The 23,374-nt window shown below is 37.6% G+C and overlaps 2 protein-coding genes across 3 annotated transcripts in view; both read left to right on the top strand.

Moving 5' to 3' along the window:
• The window catches only part of LOC133663222 (frizzled-7-like), a 791,936-nt gene that overhangs the window by 91,935 nt on the left and 676,627 nt on the right, over positions 1-23,374 (top strand). The gene's annotated exons all lie outside the window — the stretch shown is intronic.
• LOC133663220 (neuropilin-2-like) overlaps positions 1-23,374 on the top strand; it is a 342,926-nt gene that overhangs the window by 161,861 nt on the left and 157,691 nt on the right. For both annotated transcript variants that reach the window (XM_062067529.1, XM_062067530.1), the window contains exon 7: positions 1,082-1,237. In XM_062067529.1, the coding sequence (XP_061923513.1) occupies positions 1,082-1,237 (156 nt within the window). The remainder of the gene's footprint in view (positions 1-1,081; positions 1,238-23,374) is intronic.

The raw sequence follows: 23,374 nt of genomic DNA, 5'->3' as shown, positions 1-23,374 counted from the left end.
TACTTTATTTGTCGCCATTGAGGCGAGGATTAGTGATTTAGAAGTAGCTAAAACTGCTAGCTAGCTAGCCATGTCTTAAAGCACCTCTTCCTGAGGGCATTTCAGTGTTATAACTTCACCTTTACCGTTATTTTTTTTTAAGCCAAAATACGTCCGATTTCCCTTTTCTGTCTACACACTGTGTCTGCTTGTAAGTACTCAGTGATTGTGCGCTGCCGAACATGCTCCTCTGCTTGTAAACCAACAATGGCATGACGCGCCGTCATGCCCGTTTAGATATGGGGGGGGGGGGGTCACCCACATCTGCATTCCTCTCCAAGGTTTCTCATAGTCATTCACATTGACATCCCACTGGGTTGTGAGTTTTTCCTTGCCCTTATGTGGGCTCTGAACCGAGGATGTCATTGTGGCTCGTGCAGCCCTTTGAGACACTTGTGATTTAGGGCTATATAAATAAACATTGATTGATACTTTTTAGAGGCGGTATAGTACCGCATATGATTCATTAGTATTGCGGTACTATACTAGTACCGGTATACCGTACAACGGTGGTCCCCAACGTTTTTGTAGCTGGGGACCGGTCAACGCTTGAAAATTTGTCCCACGGACCGGGGGGGTGGGTTGGGGTGTTTTTATTTATTATTATTATTTTATTTTATTTTTTTATTTTTTTTTATAAAGAAATACAGTCATGTGTGCTTACGGACTGTATACCTGCAGACTGTATTGATCTATATTGACATACACATACACAATATGTATATATTGTGTTTTTTATGTTGATTTAATTTAAAAAAAAAAAAATATATATATATATATATATATATATATATGTGTATATATATATATATATATATATATATATATATATATATATATATATATATATATATATATATATATATATATATATATATATATATATATATATATTTTTTTTTTTTTTTTTTCATTTCTTGCGCGGCCCGGTACCAATCGGTCCGCGGACCGGTGGTTGGGGACCACTGCCGTACAACCCTAGTGTGTACATTATTAATTTTTACTCAAATACCTCCTCCGTGTCCCCTTTCCCTGCCGACAGGTGGACCTGTACACGCTGAAGGTGATCACAGGCATCGCCATGCAGGGCGCCATTTCCAAGGACACGCAGAAGTCATACTACGTGACCACCTTCAAGCTGGAGGTCAGCACCAACGGAGAGGACTGGATGGTCTACAGACATGGCAAGAACCACAAGGTAGGGTCGGCGCCCACCCACGCTCACACGATCCCTCCACAGTCAGACGGCAGATATGAGACGGGGGGGAAAGAAATTAGCAACCAATTGACCACGATCCAAAAAGTCCGACCTGTGTCTGCAATGACAGCCGCCGTCTTACATTTGGCTTCATTTGGGGGTTTTTTACGACACCTCACGTCATTGCATGGAACCACACTGCTTTGACCGTCACATCTGGTTACGCTTACCGACTTGTTAGAGTTGTCAGCCTAAGTGAACACTCTTCTCGTCAAGGTGTTAAAGCATCGGGGTTTGCGCTACGGTCTAGAACCCCGGGCAGATGGTACCGGTGGTCTTTAAAATCCCAGCCACCGCAGTTGAGTAGAGGAACATTCCTGCAGCGGTCTCTCGCGGTTGCGGCTGTTTTAACCCTCACAGACGTTCCCCCGCCTGACAGCGGTGCACACATTTTGTCCTGCGGTCTGACACCGTGTCTAGTTTCAGGCCGTAAACCAGGGGTGTCCAAACTTTTTCCACGTAAAATCAAATTTTTTTTCTCTCCAAACTAGGCCTGGGCCGATAACACGTTTTACTCAACAGTAAATTGACTGGGGGTTGGGCGATATATGGAATATACTCGATATATCGCAGGTTTGTCTCTGTGCGATATAGAAAATGACTATATCGTGATATTGGAGTATACGTTCTCACGCAGTTGCAGTGTTTCCCACACATTCATTTATTTGTGGCGGCCCGCCCCGAAAGAATTAAGGCCGCCACAATTTTTTTTTTTTTTTTTTTTGTGTCCTGTCAAGCTTCTCAGGCAAATCATATAGTTGATGTAGATGCCCATATCGGCTGTTCAGATTTACTTTACAAAAGAGGAGTGTAGGATCAAGATTTTTGGAGCTCTTTGATCAGATGTTTGATGAAGCTTTGTGTCTATCTACCACCACTACTGTTTTCTGTTTATTTGTTACTGACTGTGGCAGGACACCTCTGCCTCTGTTTCACTTTATGTTGCTGGTAAATAATATGGTTGTAGTAGTAGGCTAAAGTTAAATTATTTAGTATGCACTAATTAAAGGGGCAGAGCTTTAAGAGACATTGTAGCTAGAGATGTCCGATATCGGCCTGCCGATATTATCAGCCGATATATGCGTTAAAATGTAATATCGGAAATTATCGGTATCGGTTTTTTTATTATCGGTATCGGGTTTTTTTTGTTTGGTTTTTTTGTGTTTTTTTAATTATTAAATCAACATAAAAAACACAAGATACACTTACAATTAGTGCACCAACCCAAAAAACCTCCCTCCCCCATTTACACTCATTCACACAAAAGGGTTGTTTCTTTCTGTTATTAATATTCTGCTTCCTACATTATATATCAATATATATCAATACAGTCTGCAAGGGATACAGTCCGTAAGCACACATGATTGTGTGTGCTGCTGGTCCACTAATAGTACTAACCTTTAACAGTTAATTTTACTAATTTTCATTCATTATTAGTTTCTATGTAACTGTTTTTATATTGTTGTACTTTCTTTTTTATTCAAGAAAATGTTTTTAATTTATTTATCTTATTTTACTAATTTTTTTAAAAAGTACCTTATCTTCACCATACCTGGTTGTCCAAATTAGGCATAATAATGTGTTAATTCCACGACTGCATATATCGGTTGATATCGGTATCGGTTGATATCTGTATCGGTAATTAAAGAGTTGGACAATATCGGAATATCGGATATCGGCAAAAAGCCATTATCGGACATCCCTAATTTTAGCCTTTATATTTTTATAAGATATATTTTTTGTAAGAACCACAATTAATAAATATATTTCAGTGAATAACTTATTGTTCAAATCTGTATATAAATATGTACATAAAGTGTTGTAATTATATTGTAAAATGGATGGATGGATGGACATTTAAAACAAAACTGTTATTAATTAGTAAGTATACATTTTTTGAGCCTTTTTAGAGAAAATCATATCATTGTAGTAAATTATGCAAAATACTCGATGATGGCATGGTGACCACGCCCATAGCCACGCCCATAGCCACGCCCCCACCGCCACAGGTATCTTGGCAGTATATGGGAAACACTGAGTTGCTTTTAGCTGCGGACATTACACTACATGCATTTCTCTCTATCTTGTCTCCTTCTCACAGAGACATAAAACAAGCGCACCTTCTTGCATACGTCACATACTGTCGAGCGTGCAACGTCATACGCCCTCGCGGAGCAGAGAGGTAGCGACATGGGTAACGTTAGCTGTGATGCGAGTGGTAATACGAGAGAAAGAAGGTGCAAAAGTGGTAACAAATGAAGGAAGAAGAATTAATTCCACGGGGTCCATTGTCTGGCTGTGATTTGGCTTCAAGCGGGAAGATGTTGAACAGACAACTGTAATATCTCAAGTATGCGGCAAAAGCGTTGCTACAAAAAGTAGCATTACTGCTAATTTGTAGCATCATTTGAAAAGTCACCCGCAAGAGAATGAAGAGTGCTTGAAACTCCGCATGTCAACATCTCCAGCCGGTGCCCAGCAACAAAATGCCCAAGCAACCATTTCCAGATCAACGCCGTATGAAAAAAAAAGTCAACAACAGAAGGAGATAACGTCCGCAGGAACCTACCACATAGCGAAGGACATACACTATTTGATCTCCTATTATGCAGCTCATTTTTATTTGACAGTTATTGAAATATCTTGTGTGACATCATGCACAAAAGGGCACTTTATTTGTTTTAAACTATTGTAGTGGCATTCTGTACAAAAAGTGCACTTTAATTTAGTGTTGTTTTGATATGTCATCTTAGTGACATATTGCAGAAAAGTGCACTAATAGCTTGTTTTAAAATGTCTCTGACAATCTTGCACTTTCTGTTTGGAAATGACATGAATGTTTGTTGTGCCACTGCTTAAAGGCCTACTGAAATGAATTTTTTTTTATTTAAACGGGGATAGCAGATCCATTCTATGTGTCATACTTGATCATTTCGCGATATTGCCATATTTTTGCTGAAAGGATTTAGTAGAGAACATTGACGATAAAGTTCGCAACTTTTGGTCGCTGATAAAAAAAAAAGCCTTGCCTGTACCGGAAGTAGCGTGACGTCACAGGTTGAAAGGCTCCTCACATTTCCCCATTGTTTACACCAGCAGCGAGAGCGATTCGGACCGAGAAAGCGACGATTACCCCATTAATTTGAGCCAGGATGAAAGATTCGTGGATGAGGAACGCGAGAGTGAAGGATTACAGTGCAGTGCAGGACGCATCTTTTTTCGCTCTGACCGTAACTTAGGTACAAGCTGGCTCATTGGATTCCACACTTTCTCCTTTTTCTATTGTGGATCACGGATTTGTATTTTAAACCACATCGGATACTATATCCTCTTGAAAATGAGAGTCGAGAACACGAAATGGACATTCACAGTGACTTTTATCTCCATTAAAATACATCGGCGAAGCACTTTAGCTACGGAGCTAACGTGATAGCATCGTGCTTAACTGCAGATAGAAACAGAAGAAATAAACCCCTGACTGGAAGGATAGACAGAAAATCAACAATACTATTAAACCATGGACCTGTAACTACACGGTTAATGCTTTCCAGCTTGGCGAAGCTTAACAATGCTGTTGCTAACGACGCCATTGAAGCTAACTTAGCAACGGGACCTCACAGAGCTATGCTAAAAACATTAGCTCATCAACACCCGTGCTCACCTGCGTTCCAGCGATCGACGGCGCGACGAAGGACTTCACCCGATCATCCGTGCGGTCGGCGGCTAGCGTCGGATAGCGCGTCTGCTATCCGACTCAAAGTCCTCCTGGTTGTGTTGCTGCAGCCAGCCGCTAATACACCGATCCCACCTACAACTTTCTTCTTTGCAGTCTTCATTGTTCATTAAACAAATTGCAAAAGATTCACCAACACAGATGTCCAGCATACTGTGGAATTTTGAGATGAAAACCGAGCTTTTTGTATTGGATACAATGTGTCCGAATACTTCCGTTTCAACCTTTGACGTCACGCGCATACGTCATCATACATAGACCTTTTCAAGCGGAAGTTTGCCGGGAAATTTAAAATGTCACTTTATAAGTTAACCCGGCCGTATTGGCATGTGTTGCAATGTTAAGATTTCATCATTGATATATAAACTATCAGACTGCGTGGTCGCTAGTAGTGGCTTTCAGTAGGCCTTATTTAAAATGAGCATATATTCATGCAGTAGGAACAAGAATGTTTTAATGTAGACACATAGCATCATCATACTGCTGTGACTTGGTGGAAGGCCCCTCGCTCACAGAACCATGCAGTAAAAGTGTCTCAAAACAAGAGAAGCAGTGAAACCGAGAAGAAATGTTTTGCGGGTTGCAGATCCCAAAAGGTTTGTAACCGCCAGAGAACTCAATAACAGATAAAAAAAAAAAAGGGGACGTTTACGAGCGCGTCTACATAGATCGAATATTTTATTGATGAAACACATGCGAGTGACTCGACGTCCTCCCTCTCGTAAGTGGAAAGAATGTGAATGATGATGATCTGAGGTTGGTAGCAGCGCCCGTAATCCTGCTTAATTTCAGCCAGCTTTGTGTTATTAGAGTAAACACTGCAACATTTTGAATAAATGAATGAAATACGTTTATTTCGGTCATATAATCAACCATTTTGTGTGACCAGTTTAACAGTACAGATTATACATATTTAACAATCATACACATTTACACACAAAAAGAAAAAGAGTGACGGAAAAAGGAATAGGCTGAAGCCAAGGCTTATATTTGCCTGTACTATACATTCACTGAAAATTAGATTGCCTGGAACGTCAATGTTAAAAAAAAAAAAAAATGGGATGAAAGTAATTGTTACTATATTTTATAATTTTCAATTATTTCACCTTTCAAGGTTTTCTTAAACCTCAACAAAGAACTACATGTCTTCAGCTCATCACCAAGCTTGTTCCACCATTTAACTCCTAAAACCAAACTACATTTCTATTTTATATTCCTTCTTACTTTACCCATTTCAAAAATCAATACCCCCCGTAAATTATAGTTTTCTCCTCTTAATTGAAATAACCTAAGAATACAAGCTGGAAGGCTGTTGTTCTTTACTCGAAACACAATTTCCATTGTTTTTAAAAACACAATATCTGAACATTTTAACACATTAGAACTTATAAATAATGGATTGGTATGTTCACGCTATGTGTTTTATTTTAATGACCCTTTTTTGAAGTTTAATTATCGGGTCTATGTTTGTTCTATAAACTTTTCCCCAAACTTCAACACAATATGTTAAATATGGAAAAATAAAAGAATAACATAACATATGCAGACATTTCTTATTCAGCATGTCTTATTTTATAAAGAATAGCAATGGATTTGAATATTTTTCCCTTTATATATTCAATATGCGGTTTCAACATAATTTATGATCAATTATTATTCCCAAGAATTTAGTTTCATATGCCGTATTTTTTTAAGTCGCACCGGCCGAAAATGCATAATAAAGAAGGAAAAAAACATATATAAGTCGCACTGGAGTATAAGTCGCATTTTTTGGGGACATTTATTTGATAAAACCCAACACCAAGAATAGACATTTGAAAGGCAATTTTAAATAAACAAAGAATAGTGAATAAGTGTACGTTATATGAGGCATAAATAACCAACTGAGAACGTGCCTGGTATGTTAACGTAACATATTATGGTAAGAGTCATTCAAATAACTATAACATATAGAACATGCTATACGTTTACCAAACAATCTGTCACTCCTAATCGCTAAATCCCATGAAATCTTATACGTCTAGTCTCTTACGTGAATGAGCTAAATAATGTTATTTGATATTTTACGCTAATGTGTTAATAATTTCACACATAAGTCGCTCCTGAGTATAAGTCGCACCCCCGGCCAAACTATGAAAAAAAACTGCGACTTATAGTCCGAAAAATACGGTACTCTATTAATTTCCACTAGATTTAATTTTAATTTTGCTTCACAATTTGTCCTTGCACCACTAAACACCATAAATTTAGTTTTCTTATCATTTAATGATAACTTAGTCATATCAAACCATTTTTTTAGCTGAATCAACTCAACCTCCATAATCCTCAACACTTCCTTCAAGTCTTCTCCTGAACAATATACATTTGGATCATCTGCAAACATAATACATTTCAATTTATTAGATACTGAACAAATATCATTTAAATAGAGTATAAACAACTTAGGTCCCAATACCGAGCCTTGAGGAACCCCACAAGTTACTCTTCTTGGCTGTGATTTAGTCTTATTAATTTCCACGTATTGAGATCTATTACTTAACTAACTAACTTATTTTTCGGACTATAAGTCGCAGTTTTTTTCATAGTTTGGCCGGGGGTGCGACTTATACTCAGGAGCGACTTATGTGTGAAATTATTAACACATTACCGTAAAATATCAAATAATATTATTTAGCTCATTCACGTAAGAGACTAGACGTATAAGATTTCATGGGATTTAGCGATTAGGAGTGACAGATTGTTTGGTAAACGCAGGGCCGGCCCGTGGCATAGGCCGTATAGGCAAATGCTAAGGGCGCCGTCCATCAGGGGGCGCCACGCCAGTGCCACGAATGTTGGAGAAAAAAAAGAAAAAAAAAAGTTGGTACTATTATTTCTAAATACAAAAAATAATCCCACGTTAATTACAATGCAAAGTAAAGCCTATTTAATAGAAATATTATTTGTTACAACATTACGCCCCCCCCATCCCCCCGCACGGTGCGCCCCCTCCCTTCACGTATCATGACTCTTACCACATCAAAAAATCAACACAAGATGTCAAAACGGCCAAAACTGTCAGGTGCCCAGGGAAGAAAAAATTGAAAAGAAGAGGAGGAGAAACGAGAAAAAGACAGAGGTAGCAGGTAGGTAACGTTAGCCCACTTGAAATTATTTGTCTGTTACAGAATGTGATAGTAACCTGGCTTTTTAGCATTAAGCTAATGTTACATGATTCGGCAATTGCTAATCAATAAATAGCTAGTTCTGTTTTAACGTCGGGTTAATATTGTGGAGGGGGCTAAATTGTTATGGAAAATAATAATGTAACGTTAGGTAATTACAGTACTCCCACCTTACATTCCTCAGGGACATTTGTATCAGATCATTTAAGCAGGTGTTTTTTGTTTACATTGTTATTGCCTTCTGGTTAGCTAATGTTTGCCCTGCAGGTAATAGTCACTTTTCCACCCCTTTATATATTAGGTATAGTTGTAAGCCTAGTTGTTAAAGTGCACATCATTAATGTTAATTAAGCAATATCACATGAGAGGGAATGCTGTTTTTTAATTTGAGCACTGCTGTGATTCGGTTAAAGATAATCATAACATAACATTCTCATATAATATGTTAATTTGCTTTCTTTAAGTAAAAAAAAAAGGTCAAAGACAAAGCTATTCGGTTTCTTGTGAGTATATACACTTCACTGCCAATCTTGCCTAGGGCGCCAGATTGGTTAGGGCCAGGCCTGGGTAAACGTATAGCATGTTCTATATGTTATAGTTATTTGAATGACTCTTACCATAATATGTTACGTTAACATACCAGGCACGTTCTCAGTTGGTTATTTATGCCTCATATAACGTACACTTATTCAGCCTGTTGTTCACTATTCTTTATTTATTTTAAATTGCCTTTCAAATGTCTATTCTTGGTGTTGGCTTTTATCAAATACATTTCCCCTAAAAATGCGACTTATACTCCAGTGCGACTTATATATGTTTTTCTTCTTCTTTATTATGCATTTTCGGCCGGTGCGACTTATACTCCGGAACGACTTATACTCCGAATAATACAGTACTTAACCACTGTTGTGAAACACCTCTTATGCCATAGTTTTACCATTTTTGCAGAAGTAAGGAATGATCGATTGTGTCAAAAGCTTTACATAAGTCAATAAATACTCCAACGGTGTGTTGCTTTTTTTCTATTGCTGTAGCTACGTTTTCTACAAAGTCCATTTTCTTCTTACATGTTTGCTCTTTTACACCACTTGTTATGTGTTTACTTTTTTTCAATCGTATTTTTCAAATGTGCCGCGGGGTCGTTAAAAAATAACCTGCTGGCCGTACTTTGGACACCCCCGGTCTAGTGGTTTTATTTCTACGGTTGTATTGATGAAGTCGTAAAATGCGAAGCGGTAATTCCGGACAAGGCTTCTGATGCAAAGAGACACGGAGGCTAGTGGCAATTCATCTGCTGGTGAATCCCTAGTGTCAGCATCTGGCAGCCCATGGCTCATCTCAGCTGACGTAACTCACATGGCGAGTCAGCAGCCGTCTGAACGCCGTGTGCTGCTACCGTGTATAAAGCAGCAAGGGGTGGAGACCATTTTTTGGTTAGACGTCTGGCTCCCATTATGGAGGGCTCAGATGGAAGCATTTACCGTTAATTCCGGGCTATAGGTGTTTAAGCCACACCCACCACATTTCAGGAAAAAATCAATGTTTACATATATTACCCGCACCGGACTATAGGCCGCAGAAATGTTTATTTACATAGCTTAATGCAGTGTTTTTCAACCTTTTTTGAGCCAAGGCACATTTTTTTGCGTTGGAAAAATCCGGAGGCACACCACCAGCAGAAATCATTAAAAAAAACGAAACTCAGTTGACAGTAAAAAGTCGTCGTCGCAATTGTTGGGTATGAATTTAAACCATAACCAAACATGCATCACTATAGCTCTTGTCTCAAAGTAGGTGTACTGTCATGACCTGTCACATCACGCCCGCATCTACTTTTTTTAACAATCAAGAATATTTCACTTGTTTTTATCCTTCTTTGTGGGGACATTGTTGATTGTCGTGTCATGTCTTTGCTCCACAGTAAGTCTTTGCTGTCGTCCAGCATTCTGTTTTTGTTTACTTTGTAGCCAGTTCAGTTTTAGTTTCGTTCTGCATAGCCTTCCCTAAGCTTCAATGCCTTTTCTTAGGGGCACTTACCTTTTCTTTATTTTTTGTTTAAGCCAGTGTTTTTCAACCTTTTTTGAGCCAAGGCACATTTTTTTGCGTTGGAAAAATCCGGAGACACACCACCAGCAGAAATCATTAAAAAAACGAAACTCAGTTGACAGTAAAAAGTCGTTGTCGCAATTGTTGGATACGACTTTAAACCATAACCAAGCATGCATCAATATAGCTCTTGTCTCAAAGTAGGTGTACTGTCACCACCTGTCACATCACACCCTGACTTATTTTGCGTTTTTTGCTGTTTTCCTGTGTGTAGTGTTTTAGTTCTTGTCTTGCGCTCCTATTTTGGTGTCTTTTCTCTTTTTTTTGGTATTTTCCTGTTGCAGTTTCATGTCTTCCTTTGAGTGATATTTCCCGCATTTACTTTATTTTAGGAATCAAGAATATTTTAGTTGTTTTTATCCTTCTTTGTGGGGACATTGTCGATTGTCGTGTCATGTTCGGATGTACATTGTGGACGCCGTCTTTGCTCCACAGTAAGTCTTTGCTGTCGTCCAGCATTCTGTATTTGTTTACTTTGTAGCCAGTCCAGATTTAGTTTCATTCTGCATAGCCTTCCCTAAGCTTCAATGCCTTTTCCTAAGGGTACTTACCTTTTGTTTATTTTTTGTTTAAGCCAGTGTTTTACAACCTTTTTTGAGCCAAGGCACTTTTTTGCGTTGAAAAAATCCGGAGACACACCACCAGCAGAAATCATTAAAAAAACGAAACTCAGTTGACAGTAAAAAGTCGTCGCAATTGTTGGGTATGACTTTAAACCATAACCAAGCATGCATCAATATAGCTCTTGTCTCAAAGTAGGTGTACTGTCTCCACCTGTCACATCACACCCTGACTTATTTTGCGATTTTTGCTGTTTTCCAGTGTGTAGTGTTTTAGTTCTTGTCTTGCGCTCCTATTTCGGTGGCTTTTCCTCTTTTTTTTTGTATTTTCCTGTTGCAGTTTCATGTCTTCCTTTGAGTGATATTTCCCGCATTTACTTTATTTTAGGAATCAAGAATATTTCAGTTGTTTTTATCCTTCTTTGTGGGGACATTGTCGATTGTCGTGTCATGTTCGGATGTACATTGTGGACGCCGTCTTTGCTCCACAGTAAGTCTTTGCTGTCGTCCAGCATTCTGTTTTTTTTTTTTACTTTGTAGCAAGTTCAGTTTTAGTTTCGTTCTGCATAGCCTTCCCTATAAGCTTCAATGCCTTTTCTTAGGGGCACTTACCTTTTGTTTATTTTTTGTTTAAGCCAGTGTTTTTCAACCTTTTTTGAGCCAAGGCACATTTTTTTGCGTTGATAAAATCCGGAGGCACACCACCAGCAGAAATCATTAAAAAAACGAAACTCAGTTGACAGTAAAAAGTCGTCGTCGCAATTGTTGGGTATGAATTCAAACCATAACGAAGCATGCATCAATATAGCTCTTGTCTCAAAGTATGTATACTGTCACCACCTGTCACATCACACCCTGACTTATTTGGAGTTTTTTGCGGTTTTCTTTTGTGTAGTGTTTTAGTTCTTGTCTTGCGCTCCTATTTTGGTGGCATTTTCTATTTTTTTTATATTTTCCTGTTGCAGTTTCCTGTCTTCCTTTGAGCGATATTTCCCGCATCTACTTTGTTTTAGCAATCAAGAATATTTCAGTTGTTTTTATCCTTCTTTGTGGGGACATTGTCGATTGTCATGTCATGTTCGGCTGTACATTGTGGATGCCGTCTTTGCTCCACAGTAAGTCTTTGCTGTCGTCCAGCATTCTGTTTTTGTTTACTTTGTAGCCAGTTCAGTTTTAGTTTCGTTCTGCATAGCCTTCCCTAAGCTTCAATGCCTTTTCTTAGGGGCACTTACCTTTCGTTTATTTTTTGTTTAAGCCAGTGTTTTTCAACCTTTTTTGAGCCAAGGCACATTTTTTTGCGTTGAAAAAATCCGGAGGCACACCACCAGCAGAAATCATTAAAAAAACGAAACTCAGTGCTTCACTGAAACCTACTTTTAGCAGCGCATTGATCACAGAGAGCTAACTAGCTTATGCTGCTATATTGACATATTCAGCCGGTGAGCTGCTGCATCACCTCGGAGTTGGTGAAAGTCAATTCTAGATTACAAATCATGCCTCTCACCTGGATAGTAGAATGTTGTGGACATAAACCGAGAAGTTGGTCAACTTTTACATCCAACTTGTGCCAGGAGATGGCGATAAAAGACATGAAAATACGCTCGTTTGTGGCACACTACAAAAAAGAGCTGAGAAAATAAAAGATAAAAAGACAACATTTTAGGAAAAACAGACTAAAAACTCAACATCCTAAATTAAGATTTGTATGTTTAGAAATTAGCAGGACTTTTAAGCTCGAAATAAGTATTTTATTCTGAAAACAAGCATTATTCAACTTGCAATCATTCGTACAGTAAGCATCCTCGAGGATGTTGCGGAATCTTTAATCACGATTTTCTATGTGGGGAAAAAAAAAAAAATCTTATTTCAATAGTTATTTTCTCAATTGTAACGTTTTAAACTAGAATAGACTAAATATAATTATGCTGTAAAGTCAATAACTAAAATTAAGTAAACAGCTTTTAAAACTAGGGAAATGTCTCGAAATAACATTTTGAATCTCCTCAAGTGGCAAATAATTTGCCAGTTTTACCTTTTTGGGAGGATATATGATTAATTCATCTAAACGGGAAGATATAAACATTCCATCAGTGAGCATACCAGTGAGAGCAGACAGTGTACAGTAAGTGATCATTATGTTCGTTGTTTTTCACAGTCTGCCATGAGATTATAATGTAAATGTATGTAAACATTACATGTTATTATAAACGTGCCTGTTACTACATTACATAGAAACTTACAGTGGGTATATAGACTTAGACTTAGACAAACTTTATTGATCCACAAGGGAAATTGTTCCACACAGTAGCTCCGTTACAAAGGATGGAAAGGGTAAGGATGGACATGATAATGCAGGTATAAAGTAGACTAAAAATGTACCATAGTAGCAATATAAAATATAACATATATGTAATATTTACATATTATATATACATTATATAATATATACTGATATGTTATTATATTTTTATATAATATATACAATTTATAACAAATCCCAATTACCATGTACAATATTACAGTATATGTAACAGCTGCAGCAAAAAATAAAAAATAAAATAAAATAAAAAAATATATATAATAAATAATGATAATAATAAATATAAAATGTTGATGCAGGTTTTTGGTTGTTTTTTAAAGTGCTTTATAGGCAAAATAGAGCGACTCACATAGGCTCAATTGTTAGCTGACTCTTGCTAACGTTTTTGCACAGGTTAGAATGCATAAAATAAGAAAAACATATGTTCTTGTCTTACATAAGGATCGTGAAAGATAGGCAAAATTCCCCCCAAAAATGGCATTTTCCCTTTAATGAAATTGCCACATGCCATATCGGTCTTTTATTTTGACATTTTCATTGGCTCACCCCTTCTGGAGTTCATTCTAAGTCTCTTCATCCATCAGATCCTCCCTTCTTGTCCGGTCATACACACTCCTCACATCTAGGCAATGCCCACACGAATAAGGATTTTTTTTTTTTAACTTTTGGCGTGTCCTATTAAAGAACTGAGCTCTTGGAAAACTTTGGCCAGAATTGGGATTTTACAAATTTTGGAGTAAAACATAGCTTTTTTGGTTTGTGTCACAAGAATTATGCAGCATGATCTTATGTTTGTAAAGCTTATTTACCTACAGAACGTGAGTAAATACATTACAGACTTGCAGTTTCACTGCTTTATAACATGAACTGGGCTCGGTGTATGTAAATTTAACGACAATGAACATGTCATTGAACATCTACTGTAATATATCACTTTGTTAATTCACCCTCAGAGGACACAGGCTGACTTTTTTGTCCTTTCAGTAAAGTGTGGCCATCATTTTTGTTGTTACTATATTACACAGGATTGTTCCTTAGATGTTTTTTTTTTTCATGTTAAATATAAAAAATCTAATACTTGATTCTTTGAATACACTGGCAGTTTTTCGACAATGGCCCCAGAGCCAAACACGACATAAAAGTCCTTAATTTTTTTTAAAGGGTATGACATTATTGGAAATGTTGGAAAAATAAATGAAAATATGTAAAATATGCGTAATAGAATGCCTTGATCGTCATTATACAATTGTACAATAACATGATAAATGATATGGCTTGACCTAAAAATTATGTATCCTATTGAAGCCGTATACATTTTCGAAACAAACTTCATATTTATTGTTTATTTTCTTTGCTCAAATTTCTCAGTCAACTTCAGACCTGAACAAAAATACCAAACAATTTTATTAGAACTCTTTGAAGGCCTTGGAATCACTTGTCAAGTATACATTTGCTTAACATAGTTTAATTTACAAACTAAAATATGTGACATTATCTGATCATATATATATATATATATATATATATATATATATATATATATATATATATATATGATCTAGAGACTTAAAGGAGCCATGTTGTTTTTTCTGTGTCATGACTAGGGCAGTTTGTTTGGATTGGGTCATATAGGTAAATTATGTGCACATCTTAACTTTGATTTCCAGTGTTCCTTTTGTTGGCCACCACATGGTGGACACATGAGGACTTTGAATATGACCAATGTATGATCCTGTAATTACTTGGTATCGGATCGATACCTAAATTTGTGGTATCATCCAAAACTAATGTAAAGCATCCAAACAACAGGAGAATAAGTGATTATTACATTTTAACAGAAGTGTAGACATAACATGTTGAAAGAGAAAATAACTAAATATTAACAGTAAATGAACAAGTGGATTAATAATACATTTTTACAGCTTTTCCTTCATCGTTTGGACTAAATAGAATAATAAATGACACAATATGTTACTGCATACGTCAGCAGACTAATTAGGAGTCTTTGTTTATTTACCTACTAATAAAAGACAAGTTGTCGAGTATGTTCACTATTTTATTTAAGGACAAACTTGCAATAATAAACATATGTTTAATGGACTGTAAGCTTTTTTGTTAAAATAAATCCAAATAATGCCATTTTTTGTGGTCCCCTTTATTTAGAAAATTATGGAAAAGTATCGAAATACATTTTGGTACCGGTACTAAAATATTGGTATCGGGACAACCCTAGACTGAAACCTATCCAGGTTCCCAGGACCAAACTTGAGTGGAGCCCTAAAGGTGAAGAAAAAATCCATACAGTATATTGTTTTGAAAAAGAAAAATGTCAAAATGGTCCCCGCATGCTTAAATTTTTCAGCGTGCGGCCCCCAGTGGAAAAAAGTTTGGACATCCCTGCTCTATACTCACTTCCCGCCTCCCAGCTTTTCCATTACCTAAACGCTGCCAACAGACAATAGGAAAGTTTACGCCGCTCAAATTAACGACCGCACGTTAATCTCACAGAATTGCTGCTATTATTGTTTTATGGGCAACATTAAAGAAGGTCAACATGTAAGCGCCATTAGCCGTTTCTGCCCTTGCCGAGAAGCACTTACCCCAATTGCAATTGTTTATATGCAAGTGAAGGATAAAGACAGAAAAGGTTCATGTTGGAATGTTTAACATCTGGGAGTCAGTCCAAAGGTAGGCTGTCATGAGCAACTAGATGAGGCAATTCCTGAAGGAATTGCGTGTGAATGCTCCAATGCTGAAGTTGAACTGGAATCCAGGAAATTTTTTAGAATTGTTGAGGTAGAGCACACAATTCCCGAACAGGCTGAATATTTTTAAATTTGAATCAGATGAAAAATGTGGGAGTTGCGGAACTTTGAAGACGATCCCATTGATTTCAATGGAAATTCCCCTAAAAATTCGGGAATTTCGGGAAAAGCGTGAATTTTTTTGAAAATGTTGAAAAAAACTTGAACGGTCTGAATGAGTTGAAATGGTTGGTGTTGGATTTTTTCCAAAATCGGTCGAGAAATGTTGAAGTAGTAATATGTTGAATTGAAAAATGGTAATACGGAATTCCTGGAATTTCAGGAAAACCAGTCATTTTTCCTGTTCAAAAAACAACTTTGTTTTTTGTTCTGATTAAGGGGAATGTTTTGACGGTGGAACAGTTGAAATGTGTTGAAAAATGTGGAAGGAGTAGTCGCCAGAAAAAAGGGTGGAAATAGGGCTTTGGATTTTTTTGAAAATGATTAGGAGCATGAATGTCCTGAATGAGCTGAATTGGTTGGTGTTCAAATTGTTTAAATCGGTCAAGAAATGTTGAATTGGTAACAGTTTTTAATTGTGAAATTCCTGGAATTTCGGGAAAACAAGGATTTTTTCTAGTTCCTTAACCAACTTGGTTTTTGTCCTGAATATGAGGAGTGTTTTGACGGTACAACAGTTGAAATGTGTTGAAAAATGTTAAATGAGTAGTTGAACTTAAGAAGGGTGGAAATAGGTTACCAAAAAACAGGAATTCCTGGAAATTTGTTGAATGTGGAAAAATGGTAGTTTGAATGTCCAGGATGAGTTGAATGTGTTGAAAGTGGAATGGTTTGAATGGGTTGAAGAATGTGGGAATTGTGGGAGTTTGAAAAATGGCCAATTCATTTTGAATGGGGGAAAAAGGAATTATGGGAAATCCGGGAATTCTTTTTGGAATTGTTGAAGTAGAGCACACAATTCCTGAACAGGCTGAATATTTTGAAGTTGTAACGGTTTGAATCAGATGAAAAATGTGGGAGTTGAGGAACTTTGAAGAATGTTCCATTGATTTCAATGGGAATTTCCCCCAAAATTTGGGAATTTCGGGAAAAGCGGGAATTTTTTGGAAAATGTTTAAAAAAACTTGAACTGTCTGAATGAGTTGAAATAGTTGGTGTTGGAATTTCTCGAAAATCGGTCGAGAAATGTTGAAGTAGTAACATGTTGAATTGAGAAATGGTATTACGGAACTCCTGGAATTTCAGGAAAAAAATAGATTTTTTTTTTTTTAGTTCAAAAACAACTTCATTTTTTGTCCTGATTAAGAGGAATGTTTTGACGGTGGAACGGTTGAAATGCGTTGAAAAATGTGGAAGGAGTACTCGCCAGAAAAAAGGGTGGAAATAGGGTTTAGGATTTTTTTTAAATGATTAAGAGCATGAATGTCCTGAATGAGCTGAATTGGTTGGTGTTGGAATTGATTAAATCGATCAAGAAATGTTGAATTAGTAACAGTTTTTAATGGAAAAATTCCTGGAATTTCGGGAAAACCGGGAATTTTTCTACTTCCTTAACCAAACTTGGTTATTGTCCTAAATATGAGTGTTTTGAAGGTGAAAGGGTTTAATTGGGTTGAAAAATGTGAAAGGAGTAGTCGAACTTAAGAAGGGTGGAAATAGGTTACCAAAAAAGGGGAATTCCTGGAAATTTGTTGAATCTGGAAAAATGATAGTTTGAATGTCCAGGATGAGTTGAAGGTGGAATGGTTTGAATGGGTTGAAGAATGTGGGAATTGTGGAAGTTTGAAAAATGGCCAAATCATTTTGAATGGGGGAAATGCAAAAAGAAGAAAAAAAAGGAATTAGGGGAAATCCGGGAATTTTTTTTTGAATTGTTGAAGTAGAGAACACAGAACAGGCTGAATATTTTGACGTTGGAACAGTTTGAATCAGATGAAACATATTGGAAGAATGTCCCGTTGATTTCAATGGGAATTTCCCCAAATATGTGGGAATTTCGGGAAAAGCGGGAATTTTTTTGAAAGTGTTAAAAAACTTGAATGGTGTGAATGAGTTGAAATGGTTGGTGTTGGAATTTCTCGAGAATCGGTCGAGAAATGTTGAAGTAGTAACATGTTGAATTGAGAAATGGTATTACGGAATTCCTGGAATTTCAGGAAAACCGGGAATTTTTCCAGTTCAAAAAAACAACTTTGTTTTTTGTCCTAATTAAGAGGAATGTTTTGACGGTGGATCGGTTGAAATGCGTTAAAAAATGTGGAAGGAGTAGTCGCCAGCAAAAAGGGTGGAAATAGGGCTTTGGATTTTTTTGAAAATGATTAGGAGCATGAATGTCTGGAAATGAGCTGAATTGGTTGGTGTTGAAATTGTTTAAATCGGTCAAGAAATGTTGAATTAGTTACAGTTTTTAATTGAGAAATTCCTGAAATTTCGGGAAAACCGGGAATTTTTCTTGTTCCTTAACCAACTTGGTTTTTGTCCTGAATATGAGGAGTGTTTTGATGGTGGAACGGTTGAAAAATATGAATGGAGTAGTCGAACTTAAGAAGGGTGGAAATAGGTTACCAAAAAACAGGAAATCCTGGATATTTGTTGAATGTGGAAAAATGGTAGTTTGAATGTCCAGGATGAGTTGAATGTGTTGAAGGTGGAAGTGTTTGAATGGGTTGAAGAATGTGGGAATTGTGGAAGTTTGAAAAATGGCCAATTCATTTTGAATGGGGGAAATACAAAAAAATAAATAAAAAAAGGAATTATGGGAAATCCGGGAATTCTTTTTGGAATTGTTGAAGTAGAGTACACAATTCCTGAACAGGCTGAATATTTTGAAGTTGGAATGGTTTGAATCGGATTAAAAATGTGGGAGTTGTGGAACTTTGAAGAATGTCCCATTGATTTCAATGGGAATTTCCCCAAAAATTTTGGAATTTCGGGAAAAGCGGGAATTTTTTGGAAATGTTGAAAAACTTGAATGGTCTAAATGAGTTGAAATGGTTAGTGTTGGCATTTCTCAAATCGGTCGAGAGAAGGAACATGTTCAATTGAGAAATGGTACTACGGAGTTCCTGGAATTTCAGGAAAACCGGGAATTTTTCATGTTCAAAAAACAACTTAGTTTTTGTCCTGATTAAGAGGAATGTTTTGACAGTATAACGGTTTAAATGCGTTGAAAAATGTGGAAGGAGTAGTCGCCAGAAAAAAGGGTGGAAATAGAGCTATAAAAAAACCAGGAATTCTGGAAAATCCTGGAATTTCTTTTTAACTTGGAAAAGGGATAGTTTAAATTTCCAGGATGGTGAAATGTGTTGAAGGTGGAATGGTTGAAAATTGTGAAAATGGTGGAAGTTTGAAAAATGCCCCGGAAAACCTAGGAATTCTGGGAATTTGGGGAATTTGTCCACAGTTTGATGTTGGAACGGTTTGAATCGGATAAAAAATGTGGAAGTTGTGGAACTTTGAAGAATGTCCCATTTATTTCAATAGGAATTTCCCCAAAAATGTGGGAATTTCGGGAAAAGCAGGAATTTTTTGGAAAACGTTAAAAAACTTGAATGGTCTGGATTAGTTGAAATGGTTGATGTTGGCATTTTTCAAATCGGTCGAGAAATGTTGAAGTAGTAACATATTCAATAGAGAAAAGATACTACGGAGTTCCTGGAATTTCAGGAAAACCGGGAATTTTTCCAGTTCAAAAAACAACTTCATTTTTTGTCCTAATTAAGAGGAATGTTTTGACGGTGGAACGGTTGAAATATGTGGAAGGAGTAGTCGCCAGAAAAAAGGGTGGAAATAGGGCTTTGGAAAACCAGGAATTCTGGAAAATCTTGGAATTTTTTTGGAACGTGAAAAAAGGGTAGTTTGAATTTCCAGTATGGTGAAGGTGGAATGGTTGAAAAATGTGAAAATGGTGGAAGTTTGAAAAATGGCCAATTCATTTTGAATGGGAAAAATGCCCTGGAAAAACTGGAATTCTGGGAAATCCGGGAAATTTTTGGACAGTTTGAAGTTGGAACGGTTTGAATCGGATGAAAAATGTGGAAGGTAGAGCGTGCCAAAATCTGGAGAAGAAGAAGAAATAGATGAATTTTGGTGTAGAGAACCATATGTGTGAATGCTTTGGAGCATTCACACAATAATGATATGTGAGATCATGTATTTGATCATGTCATTCACCGCCTAACACCCGCCAGATGGAACACGGTGACTTGCAGGAACTCGGAGTGACACAAACAAAATGTCTGATGGAGTTGACAGAAACACTGTCCTCGGTCGGTAACTGGAGGACAAACATTTCCTGGGAACAAGCGAAAGGAGGAAAGGGTCGCAGAGAAGTGCACATCGGGGGCACGTTTTGGAGCCAAAACGAGGACGGGATGGATGGATGCGAGGACGACCGGCGCCAGGGAGCACCGGAGGAATGATGAGAAAAGCAGACGAGGGTGTTGCCTGCGCAGATGTCTCCAGATAGATCCGCCACGCGAGGAAGTGAAGAAAAGGCAGAGAAAATACAAGACGGAGTGAGCGCAGGAGGAGGCTGGGAGCTGGGCAGAAGTCAAGAGGGAGGCGGAGGTCAACAGAGACGTGATAGATGAAGAAGCAATTCTCAGCCAGTCATTTCCTTCCTAAAACATTCCCGCTGAACACAAAAATACCGTATTTTCCGGACCATAGGGCGCACCAGATTATAGGGCGCTTTGAAGGCCTACTGAAAGCCACTACTACCGACCACGCAGTCTGATAGTTTATATATCAATGATGAAATCTTAACATTGCAACACATGCCAATTCCCGCCACACTTCCGGTTGAAAAACTCCTTTGGATATGATTTATGCGCGTGACGTCACAAAATCCACGGAAGTGGTTATACCCCATCGACCCCGATACAAAAACCTCTTGTTTCCTTCGACAAAATTCCACAGTATTCTGGACATCTGTGTTGGTGAATCTTTTGCAATTTGTTTAATGAACAATGGAGATAGCAAAGAAGAAAGCTGTAGGTGGGAAGCGGTGTATTAGCGGCTAAGTACAATACTTACAGCAACACAACAAGGACTACTTACTACGCCTAGCCGATGCTTGCCGCCAAACCCACGGATGAAGTCCTTCGTCGCGCCGTCGATCGCTGGAACGCAGGTGAGCACGGCTGTTGATGAGGGCTGGCTGGCGTAGGTGGAGCGCTAATGTTTTTATCATAGTTCTGTGAGGTCCGGTTGCTAAGTTGCTAAATTAGCCTTAGCGTCGTTAGCAACAGCATTGTTAAGCCTTACCAGGCTGAGAATTTTTAACCGTGTAGTTACATGTACATGGTTTAATAGTATTGTTGATCTTCTGTCTATCCTTCCAGTCAGGGGTTTATTTCTTTTGTTTCTATCTTCATTTGAGAACGATGCTATCACGTTAGCTCAGTAGCTAAGTGTGTCACCGATGTATTGTCGTGGAGATAAAAGTCACTTTAAATGTCTATTTCGCGTGCTCGACTCTCATTTTCAAGAGGATATAGTATCCGAGGTGGTTTAAAATACAAATCCGTGATCCACAATAGAAAAAGGAGAGAGTGTGGAATCCAATGAGCCAGCTTGTACCTAAGTTACGGTCAGAGCGAAAAAAGATACGTCCATCACTGCCTCTCTAGTCATTCACTGTAACGTTCCTCATCTACGAATCTTTCATCCTCGCTCAAATTAATGGGGTAATCGTCGCTTTGTCGCTCCGAATCTCTCGCTCCATTGTAAACAACGGGGAATTGTGAGGAATACTAGCTCCTGTGACGTCACGCTACTTCCGGTACAGGCAAGGCTTTTTTTTTATCAGCGAGCAAAAGTTGCGAACTTTATCGTCGATTTTCTCTACTAAATCCTTTCAGCAAAAATATGGCAATATCGCGAAATGATCAAGTATGACACATAGAATGGATCTGCTATTCCCGTTTAAATAAAAAAAAATCATTTCAGTAGACCTTTAAAGGAGTCATATTATTATTATTATTATTATTTTCTAAATGTAAAACACTTCCTTGTTCAGTGTTTTTCAACCAATTATGAAACTTCACCTAATTTATCCCCAAAAAATATTTTTTGCAAAACAATAATTATAATCTGCCAATAATGTACCGTTGCTTAGTGTCTGTGCTGTGTAAAACTCGGCAGGGTAACCACGTAATACTCCATGTCGGTAGGTAGTTAATTGCTTTGTAAAAGTCGGAATGTGTCGGGTGAGACGAGGACGGTTTGTTGTGATCCCGATATGCAGACCACAGCGGGAGGCGGCGTGCGGGTAAAAAGGTATGTACCGTATTTTTCGGACTATAAGTCGCAGTTTTTTTCATAGTTTGGCCGGGGGTGCGACTTATACTCAGGAGCGACTTATGTGTGAAATTATTAACACATTACGGTAAAATATCAAATAATATTATTTAGCTCATTCACGTAAGAGACTAGACGTATAAGATTTCATGGGATTTAGCGATTAGGAGTGACAGATTGTTTGGTAAATGTATAGCATGTTCTATATGTTATAGTTATTTGAATGACTCTTACCATAATATGTTACGTTAACATACCAGGCACCTTCTCAGTTGGTTATTTATGCCTCATATAACGTACACTTATTCAGCCTGTTGTTCACTATTCTTTATTTATTTTAAATTGCCTTTCAAATGTCTATTCCTGGTGTTGGCTTTTATCAAATACATTTCCCCAAAAAATGCGACTTATACTCCAGTGCGACTTATATATGTTTTTTCCTTTTTTATTATGCATTTTCGGCCGGTGCGACTTATACTACGGAGCGACTTATACGGTAATGCTTAAACCCAAAATGAACAAAAGGGAAAGGAAAACGGCTATGCAAAACGAAAGTCAAACTGAACTGGCTACAAAGTAAACAGAGACAGAATGCTGGACGACAGCAAAAACTTACGACTTCCACGTTAACATACCAGGCACGTTCTCAGTTGGTTATTTATGCCTCATATAACGTACACTTATTCAGCCTGTTGTTTACTATTCTTTATTTATTTTAAATTGCCTTTCAAATGTCTATTCTTGGTGTTGGGTTTTATCAAATAAATTTCCCCAAAAAATGCGACTTATACTCCAGTGCGACTTATATATGTTTTTTCCTTCTTTATTATGCATTTTCGGCCGGTGCGACTTATACTACGGAGCGACTTATACTCCGAAAAATACGGTAATGCTTAAACCCAAAATGAACAAAAGGGAAAGGAAAACGGTTATGCAAAACGAAAGTCAAACTGAACTGGCTACAAAGTAAACAGAGACAGAATGCTGGACGACAGCAAAAACTTACGACTTCCACAAAGTACATCCGTACGGGACGTGACAAGCCACAATGTCCTCACAAAGAAGGATAGCGACAACACAAAGCAGGTGCGCGGAATAGCGCTCAAAGGAAGACATGAAGCTGCTA

This window comes from Entelurus aequoreus, linkage group LG13 (genome assembly GCF_033978785.1).
Source record: "Entelurus aequoreus isolate RoL-2023_Sb linkage group LG13, RoL_Eaeq_v1.1, whole genome shotgun sequence".
Taxonomy (NCBI): domain Eukaryota; kingdom Metazoa; phylum Chordata; class Actinopteri; order Syngnathiformes; family Syngnathidae; genus Entelurus; species Entelurus aequoreus.
Note: the sequence above shows the minus strand (reverse complement) of the source record. Positions and strands in the feature narration are given on the sequence as shown.